The sequence below is a fragment of the Pleuronectes platessa genome, chromosome 12 (assembly GCF_947347685.1).
Source record: "Pleuronectes platessa chromosome 12, fPlePla1.1, whole genome shotgun sequence".
Lineage (NCBI taxonomy): Eukaryota > Metazoa > Chordata > Actinopteri > Pleuronectiformes > Pleuronectidae > Pleuronectes > Pleuronectes platessa.
In genome coordinates, this window is record NC_070637.1 from 5,908,797 (window position 1) to 5,919,184 (window position 10,388).

The window sequence follows — 10,388 nt, forward strand, 5'->3', positions numbered from 1 at the left end:
AGGCACGGAGACCGCTGCTAGGACACTTGATCAAATATACCCTTAATGTGTGCATGTGTATGTCTTTGGACCATTTCCCATTAAAAAGCATATACTGTACATTTCTTATCCAGTTGCCCAATACCAGTGTTGCGTGTGGAAAATCAAAGGAGAGGAGTCGTCGTTCTCAAGTTGAAATTAAGCAAGTTTATTCAGAGGTCACAGGTCAGGAAAACGCAAACTGGCTGTGTAACATATTCACACAACTACCGATTATCAGAAAGTCAAATTAATTTCAAACACATACCGTCCAGGTATGAATTGTGACACAAATCCTCGAAAGTTTCTGAGACGTGTGATTCAAATGTCTTAAAAGATCTTTCTCACATTCAGCACAGCAGATAATATCACACACTACTACTCAATCTGAGAGGCCATCTCGCCACATCAGAACTAATAGATGAACACTAGACCCAGTATGGCACCATTCGAGAGAGGTGTGCCTCAGTCACACTTCAGCACGGAGCATTAGCCACAGTACCTGCTCCCTAAAATAGTCGCTGTGACTGCTGCGGAGCCTTACGAGGCCGGGGGAGTTCAATTATTCAAAAAAAGGTCTGACGAAACTCTCGCCTGGCTGACAGCCTGCTGCAGCTGAATCAAACAGCTCTGCCATGCTGCCGTCAGCTGAAAAACCCTCAATCCCCATAGTCAGCTTTTCAGGAATGAAGACCGGGGGGAGCGCTGCTTAATTTTACTGATTGCTTCTTATGTAACTTAATCTGAATGAGTTCCTTTACTGTGAAACAGAGCCCTAACTGACGGTGTGAGGGTCCCAGTAATGGACTCATTGGTGAACAATCGTAGATCAATCTATAAAATCAATAAAAAGGGAAATTTTTACAGGTTTATTACAAATTTCATCTAATTTTAAAAGCTTTGATAGTAAAAAAAAAAAAGTCCTCACCAAAGTAATTGCTGAGATGATGTTAGTTATATCCCCGCATTGCACAGAAAGAACCTTTACATGTGGACAACTCTGGCAAAGACAAGAGGTCACAACTGAACCTGTAGTGTGAAAGGTCAAATAACACACTATGGAATACGTAAATATACTATTAGACAAATTAAACAATTTATAATCCTTTTTTAAACTCCCTTTGCCATTTTATTTAACTCAGCTTGTTCTATTACGAAATCTCCCTTTTTCTGAAGTGTGCTGATTGTTTTAATTTAAGAAAATTCTCTCTACCTTTTGTTAATGAGAGTGCAATCTATCTGTTCAACCTTGATTCTCCCTCAACCAGAGAAAACCCTCCACTGTGCTGAAAACTCATTCCACACATCGCTGGAAAACCTACTATAAGGAAGCCCTAATTTTCATGGGAATTATTTTTTCTTTTTTTGAACGAAACTTATTTAATGAATTTAAAGATGATAAAAAAAAAACGTTCCATTCAGACTACATTAGCAGGTAGCCTTGAGTGAGGGAGCTCCCATGAGAGCACAATGACTCTTGAGGGCAAAACTGCAGAATCACCCTGAGGAGCCATATGGAATTCGTGTGTGTTCAGCCCCAATCATGGCAGGGGGGGGGGTTTCACTATTGACTGCTCGGAGGTTACTCAGCCATATCTTGTCGTCTGCATAATGAACCACCAGCAGACAGAGATCTGACAAACGTGTGGAAACGGACGACGCTCCTCTTTACACATGTATTCCTGCTAAATGCCTTTCCACCTGATTTCTCGCTCTGACTCCGCTGCCAGCGAAAGAGAAGAACGCAGGGAAGCTTGTTAAACATTTGCTACGTACCAATGTTTTTTTCATAAGGGGAGGAAGCAGAGGGGGTTGAATGGTTGTAACACATTTTGCTCATTACTCTGTGGTAGTTTGCAGCCCACTTTTGGAGCAAAACTGCCCGGGCAGCTCCTCTCGTGTAATCAACAACCCGGAGTCACAGAAACGGGGCTGATTTTGTTCCAGCTGGAGTTCGGCATTTGTTAATTGGGCAACAGCAGGTCAGAAGTGGTTCACTCTCTGCTCCACAGCAGCTAATGAAATTATGAAATATTGAAATACGAAATATTGAATGATTAATTCCTTTTTTTCTGAGCTTACAACTGCTTAATTCCACATCTGTCTGTCTGTATGTGGATTGTGTATTCTTAAAGGCCCAGGGAAGTGCAGGGCAGAGATTTGGTCACGAGACACATTCAATATTAATAAAATGTAAATAAACAAGTGACAGCGCTCCGTAGCAGTCGGTTGGGGGGGGGGGGGGGGGGGGGGGGGAAGGCAGTTTGCCTTCAGTCTGTGTTTTCTGTCTGTCTGTTTCCCTCTTCTTCATTAGATAAACTACAGTAGTGTTCATTCAAAATCGAAACTAGATCTTTTTGATAATTTTGTTATTTTTTCTTTCACCATATCAGACTGACACACAGTCACACAGACACACCGAGGTGCTGATATCCATTAACATTAAAATAATCACTTTCTCTTCAAAGTAAAAGTAAGTTTGTTTCGTTGCTGTAATGTTTTAAACAGAGCTGAATTACAGTTTTTATTTTGAAAAAGTTGTTAACTTGAGTCTGAGGTAGCCAAGAACATTAAAAGCAATTATGTGTTATAGCTCCTCCCTGTGCTTGAACAATGCATTTCCAATTTATCAATATATATCAAACTTTTGTAACATTGAGGAAAATGACATTGTGAGGATAATTGTAATATTTTTATTGCCCAGCCCTAATTTCACCTCTCAGAAGTTACGAGTCCCACCTGCACTCGTGTTTAAATACACATCTAAAGAAGTAACATAATTGTACAGCAAACACCAGCTTTCAAGAAATGTAGGTGTGCAGTACATATCTCCTGCAATTACTTCAACCCTGCTGAGTTAAGAATCACAGTCATACTAAGAGAAACTATATTTATGCAGTATTTATATAGTTATTAAATGAACACTGTATACTCGCTGAGCTGCAGTGTAGAGTTAAAGGTTTTTTCTTAAGGAACCAGCCCACGCACAGACCAGGAGAAACCAGACATACCTGGTCTGGCTCATGGAGGGACTACTTTCTGTTGGCTGGTCGCTCTGAGTGACCTGCAGTTCTGATTGTAATCAGCTTGTTTTCTACTGCTGCTCTATTTTAAGCGTAATGCCCATGATCACATGTTTTAATGATTCAGGATGATTCAGTGTAAAATACAGAATATTTACTGTATTTATAATGATGGACCAAAGCCCTCCGTTTCACTATAAGCTGTCCATGTTCATTGAACTTATAACTGGAGCGTGCAAAGGAAATAAAATAGGACAACGACAGTGGGTTGTTGTTTTTTTTGACAAAGTTATTGCATCATGGCCAGTGTTGTGGAGACCCATAATTCTTGCTGTGCAGATGGTAGCACTGTATTTACATACAGGGCTTCTGAAAATCCAGACCTATCTTATCCTACATCACAATTACATCAAGAAATATGATAACAAGGGGCCCTGGTAAAATAATATTTCTGCTGCTTGAACGTTCCCTCAATAATTTTTCTTCCAGAAATGATATAAAGGTTTCTAATTTAAAGCTGCCACCCACTATAAGTGCAGCTACTGCGATCAGTCTAAAGCCTGCAGACGGTTGCTGCAGGTTATTACGGCTGTATGACAGCCTATTATCTCTCTATGACAGGCCATTACCTGCACAGAGCAGCTGGGTAATGAAATAGGCAGGAGGACAGAGAGAAGACAGTGTGCTATTAACAAATCAAACAGATGCTCTTTGCACCGAGCCGCCGGAATCGAACACTCACACTCTGTGTCAGAGGAGACTCGGCTTCTGCACACTGGGTGCACCTCAGTGAGTCAAGTATATTCTTTATCCAAGTGTTGCAGTCAGGGATGACGGGGAGGACAATCTGAAGTCTAATTCTAATTAAGGGTGGATTCCTTGATGCCAAAACAATGGGAAAAATTGACTTTGCTGCTTTTTGATTGACAGGAGAGACACTTAGTCATTTCGGATTCTGTTGAAACTGGAATCTCAACTAAGCGCCATGGATTTATGTGCTTCTAGTACAGAATATTATGATTTATTTAGGAACTTGTTCCCTGTGAGCATCAACCCAGACAGCGGTTTGAACTCAGGTCTTTTTGGAGTTCAATTATTTAGAGTTGAAATGTCCTTAATTGATCAGTGGGTTTGTAGAATGAAATATTACAATGCAAAAATATTTGGTGATCAGATGACAATTTAAAGCTAGGGTTGGTAGTCCTGGAAAATCTAGCAAAAGTGCGCTATTACTTTGAAAAAATGCGACAAATACATCCCCCCATCTTCCAATAATTTTCTTATTTGTTACAGTCCTTAAAAGAACCTTTATATGTCACTCCTGGTGACCAGGACTTCTCATCTAGCAGGAGTTTAAAGTCATAATGTTTTATTCTCAAATCCTGGATCTGACGATTGTGCCGGAGTCGCACCATATCCCACCCCTCCACCAAGTTTTGGGGAAATGTTACCAGTAGTTTTTGCGTAATCTCAAAAGTAAACCAACCTACACACAAACGTAGACAGGTAAAAACATAACCTCCCTGACAGAGGCGATAAGAACATCAAACTTGATTACTAATTGGTTCTTATCATAGTTTGCAGAACAGATTTTAGATGTAAGTGGAAACTGCTTTCAAAAAGTGGAAGGACACAGCCTTCCCAAATCTGCATGTTTCAATGCAAGCATACAATTTATATTCTAACAAGGGCAATTTAAAACGCTTAGGTATTTCATTTTCGCATGTGCTCATCATCAAACATCCCCATTAAAGATCACCAGTCCTTTCATCCATCACTGAATCAGTCACCCTTTAAGAGTACTGCTATATTATTCAGAGCCGGGTTCTCAGCTGATCTATATAATATGTTTTGCAACCTGATTTTGGCCCAGCTATATCAGAATGGCGGCAATCAGAGGCATCCATCTGCAATCAGGGGAGCATTCTCTCAGAGTGTTTGTGCAATTGTAAGAGTGAGAGGATTGTTGTGTTGCTGCTGCCGCTGCTCCAGACGTGACGCTCTTCATTAGCTGGATGTCTGGAGCACATAAAGGGATTGCAGTGCAGCTTCAGTATAAATGACAAACGATCGCTAATAGTGACATTAAAAAAGATATAGCAATGAAGTGACATAAACAAACGCTCAGACGTACACATGTATCAGTTTTCCAATATAGAGATTCAACCCGGGCACATCATCCAGCCTGTTAACTCAGATTCAGAGGACAGATCGATACGACACTTGAGATGTTTTTGTCAGTATTTACACGTCAGAAGACTTTCAGCGTCTAGTATTAGTGTACATGCAAGTTCAGATGAATTTATATCGAGGTCAGTGTGAGAATTTAAACCAGTAAAATGTGAAATAATAAAAGAATATAAAAAAAAGTAAATCTGTAAAACCGGCACTGCTATCCACCACTGACAATCAATCTCACACGACTACACACACACACACACACACACACACACACACACACACACACACACACACACACACACACACACACACAATCCTGCTTATTAATTCTGTGCTGGCGAGTGGATCGGCTGAAAATTGGACAGCGATGCTGGGAAGATGCACCGGCGCTGACACGGCCGCCATCCATCCCTATCCCTTCTTCATGTGTCAGTCAGTGCTCCGTCCTCTTCCTGTTCATATTTCGTCTAACGCTCGTTTTAACCCCCCTCCCTCTACTCCTCAGCAAGCATTCTCCCTACACACAAAGTGTCTTTGTGGTTTTTACCAGACACACTTTACTGGAAAAGGCTGGTTTGATATCGGCCTTTCCGGTGAAACAAGCTGCTCTCAAACAAGGTCTCGAGCCTCCCGGGGGTGTTGAGCGGGGCTCCAGTGGGATCCCATCAGCAGACAAGTAAGAAGCTGGTGAATTTCAATGTTTGAGTTCCTTGTAAAAAGATCCCATGTGGGGGATGCCTAACAGTTCCTGTGCAGCATAGCGGTGGGAGCAGAGTGAAAACACAGCCAGTTAACCTCCTAGTGCTGATGCTGTGATTAAAGGTGACCAAACAATAAAACACCATAAAAAATGTTATTTCTCTGCATGTAAACTTGAGGGACAAATCCTCCCTAATGCAGGTTTGTGGGGACGTTGCTGGGGTTCATCAATTTTTACATGTTGGAGCCGAAGACTTAATTATCTACGTTTCTACATGAACATAATTTCAGATACTGTTTCACAATGTTGAGCGGTGCTTTTCTCTTTAAAATGTCACACTTATCTCCGTCACATACTTTCTTTTGTGTAAATACTTTAAACATCTATACACTATTTTAATTTACACACTGTCTTTCCTCGTTAAGGTTATAAATATTGCTATTTTGTTGATATGCTCTGTTACACATAATATCTATTGAACTTCTGTCCTTCCTGGGAGAAGGGTCTCTTTCTCTTTGAGGTTTCTTCCCCCTGATGAAAGTTTTTTTGGGCAGTTTTTCCTCACTCAACAGGGCAGAGGAGGTTGCACCTTGTTAAGTCCTATACGGGACAAATATGTGGATTTGGGCTATACAAATAAAATGTAATTGATTATTGACATATGATCATGCTGCTGGATTGAAAGCTGAGATCAAATAATAAACCTAGAGGAGCAGAACCCCAGTGTTGAACTCTGGTGGTGTGGGGGTAATTGCTTTTGTCTGATTCTGCCTTTAGAGGTCACATGTATTTGTTACATTTAAGAGATGATAATTTAGTTAATTCACACAAGCAGTCCAATAAAGGCTAAACGCAGAATTAATAAATGTACTTTTCATTTAACGTTATTACTTGAACTTGAATAAAGATTATCCTTTTGTTGTTTTTTCACAACACGAAAGTCAAGATTAAGTAGCCTACAAATGTACAGTACAGTACAGTATAAATCCCACAGCAATTTGTTTCCATCTCATGGTTTATAGAAATAGCCTAAAACAATATAGTCTAATTTATAAACAGGCATTAAGATGTTAAAAGTGTAAGATCACAGTGATACATGTTGTGTGCCGCAGTTCAGGCTGAATGACACCTTGCCATGATGCTCCCTGTACAGTAATAACACAAGTAACACAACTCATGTCCGGTTACCTCCTCAAACAGCTCCAGGCTGTACGTGTTGTCATCATCCGCAAAGAACACCACCCCGGGGTCCCGCCGGCTCCGGTGCTGCCGGAGCCATGCGAGAGCCGCATTCCTCTGTTCGGTGGCGCGTGGCATCCCGGCGCGCTTGAACCTGCGGGGAGTGAACACATGCAGGTGCGTGAACGGCACGCCGCACCGGGCCAGGAAGCGCGCCACCAGCTCCGTGCGCGTCGTGGAGTCCTCCACCACGACCCAGTGGAACCGGGGCACCTGGCGGAAGGCGTGTGCCAGCCGGGTCAGCTCCGCTTTCTGCACCGGACGGGTGTAAGTCGGAGTGATGGCGTAGATGACCGGCAGCGCGGTCTGATTGGGGGTGACACCGACCCCCGGCGCGCCGGTCCGGGCCGCCCGCTGCGCCCTGCCGGTCCGAGCGGCCGCCGGAGCCCGGATCGTCCTTTTACTGTCGATATCGATCATGATGATGACAATGAGGACCCAGGGCAGAAGGATGAAGAAGCGGCTGAAGAGCACTGATTTCATGGCGAGGCTGAAGTTCCCGTGCGCCCTCTCTCACTCACTCCATCACAAACAGATCCCAACGAGCCACCAACTCCAACAACCTCGTCCTTAAAACCCGCTGATGTTATTCTGCACAACCAAACAACACGGAGCAGCACCCGGAGTCCATCACAAACTCTGTGGAGCACAGAACCTTCCGCTGCGTCCCCGTCCCTACGGGACCGTTCCCCCCTAGTCCTCCTCCTCCTCCTCCTCCCTCTCTTCTCTCGATGGGACCTGAGCTCACTCGTACTCCGGCTCACTCTCACAGAACCTCACTTAAATCCCCATGTTCGCTCGTCATTTAGCTCCTGAGTGTTTCCCGAGGAGACGGAACAAGCCGGAGCTGCCCTCCGTGCAGCGAGCGGTGACAACCCGCCGATGTGATCCGCCCCGCCGAGGAGCATCACTTGGCGAGGAGGACGGAGCGCTGCTCTGACTCCGAGGATAATAAAGGAGGAGGGGAGGAGCAGGTGCAGAGCGGAGGAGGAGAGAGTGGATAGGGGGAGAGAACCTGGGGAGTGAGAGAGAGAGAGAGAGAGAGAGAGAGAGAGAGAGATAGGTCTTGTTATGTCGTGCGCATCAGTGTCCACCAATAATAAACCCAGTTGATCGAGAGGCATAGTAACACCAGCACAGAGATGGAGAGAGCTTGTGTCTCACCTGGGTTTGTCAACAACAAGATGTTAAAAAAAAAATTGGTTTGGGCTACTCAGGGTGACTTCATTCTGGTCCCAGTTTGAGAGGGACTTACTTTTAAGAAAATTAATTAGTCGATTAGTCTGTAAATAAATCCATTCACTAAATCAATAAATTGATAGAAAACAATATTTCAATATTTGAACCTACCTTGTTGGTCCCAAACATTTTTGGAGAGAAAAAATGGAAATGTTTTCCAGGCTTCAGTATCCTAAATGTGATGATTTGTTGCATCTGTGCAGAGTCATCTATAGGTCATGGTATCTTCAGGGGTTGTACATGTCTACATCAGGCACCTGGACCTGCTTGTGTTTCCTGAAGATGCTTCACTTGTTATCCAAGAGGTTCTTCAGTTTTGAGGTGAAAATGTGTGATATTAAATATCTTTACACTTATTAGCATCTTATAATAGTTTGCTGCGATGGGTTTTGAGGAGTCTTTCGGTGAGAACAAGCAATTAAAGGGAGGGATTTCTTTCTCTGCACAGTTGCTATCGCTTGCTCGTTGTGGGAACAGTTGGGTTTCTGCACGATTTTGACCCGTCTCTTCCTCATTATATAAAGTGCCATTGGATAATATATGTTGTGATTTGGCACTATTCAATCAAAATGTAATTGAATTAGAGTTCACCAGGATCAACATCTTATATAAGGACACCAAAAGCAGTGCAAAGGGTCTAAAATGTAAAACTGGGATGTTTCCACAGGAATTTGAGAAAATGTATAATCCCAGGATCAGACTAATTTAAGCCCAATAAAGCCCAGCTGCAGTGGATGAAGGGCATTGAGGATAAAAATGGGAATTGGGCACAGAAGTTGATTCATTATATTCTGTGTGGTGTGTCCCAGTGGAAAACCACTGGGATGGCACCCAACTGCTCGACAAAAAGACAAGCGTTTCTGAATTGTTTTGCCATCTCTTGTCTCACTTGACAACTTGCACATGTTTCGAGGCATTGACACAGAGTACACAGTAAAAAAAAAAAGGAATATAACAGAACTTTACTTTTTACCATTACCAAAATACCATTAAATTTACAAAAAGAGACTGTGATTTTACATGTCAAATGTAAAATAACATGAAATTACTGTAACTGTGATAACCCACGATATTTCAGTTTTTTTTACAAAAAAAAACAATTAGAATTACACATATTTATTTATTGTTAAAATACGTTCACAAATGTATCATAATTTCAAAAATATTTGCCTGTTATTTAAGGGAGTAAACTGTTAAATGCAACTTTAAAACTATAAAAAAAATAAGAAATCATTTAAAATTACTGAGAAATTAATAGTAAAATAACTATGTAATTTGTAATTTTACTAGAATTTCTTTGTTAATTGACTAATATTTTCATTGAAAATAACCACAATTACTGTAATTACCTAGATGGTAACATTTATTAATATTATATTAACATTTAGTTTGAAAGGACATCTGGAGAGACATAGGGAAAGAGGAAAGCTTGAGAGGGTAAATAATATGCAGAGCAAAGAGTTGGACTTGAATTTAGGGCTGCTGCAGCAAGGACTATATAGCCTCTACTTATGGGGCATCAGCACTACCAAGTGAGCTGCAATTAAATGCTTTCAATAAAGCCTTTTCACTGATGGAGATGCTGCTACTTTATTGCAGCTGCTGCTTCAGTACTGAAGCCGACACACTGTTTGATGACTGGATGTTCTTATGTCACTCGTAGCATGCTCATATTGTCAAGGGCAGTTTATTAGCCAGACTGTAACTGTGTAATTTCAAAAGATGTGTGCGAAGGACACAAAACTTCAAAAATGTATGTCACACACTTGCAAAGAACCATCAGCTACTGCAGGCATACCTACATTCTGGCTCATTTTTTGCACCCTCTTTGGTGGTTAAGAACTCCACTCCTTTCTATGCTGAACTGTACAGCGAAGCAGTGCGCTCTGCAGTAGGAGAAACCTTAGTCAAAGAACCCAATGTTGAGCCAGCTACCGAGGTGCAGTGGAAAGGCACTCGGTACAAAAAAGGACTCTTTCTGTGTCCAA

General features: G+C 42.0%; 1 protein-coding gene across 1 annotated transcript in view; it reads right to left on the bottom strand.

The window, feature by feature from the left end:
* LOC128453868 (galactosylgalactosylxylosylprotein 3-beta-glucuronosyltransferase 2) overlaps window positions 1-7,815 on the bottom strand; it is a 46,082-nt gene extending 38,267 nt beyond the window's left edge. Inside the window, exon 1 of the mRNA XM_053436970.1 lies at window positions 7,111-7,815. Within this exon, the coding sequence (XP_053292945.1) occupies window positions 7,111-7,644 (534 nt within the window). The 5' untranslated portion in view covers window positions 7,645-7,815. The remainder of the gene's footprint in view (window positions 1-7,110) is intronic.
* Window positions 7,816-10,388: the final 2,573 nt, after the last annotated feature.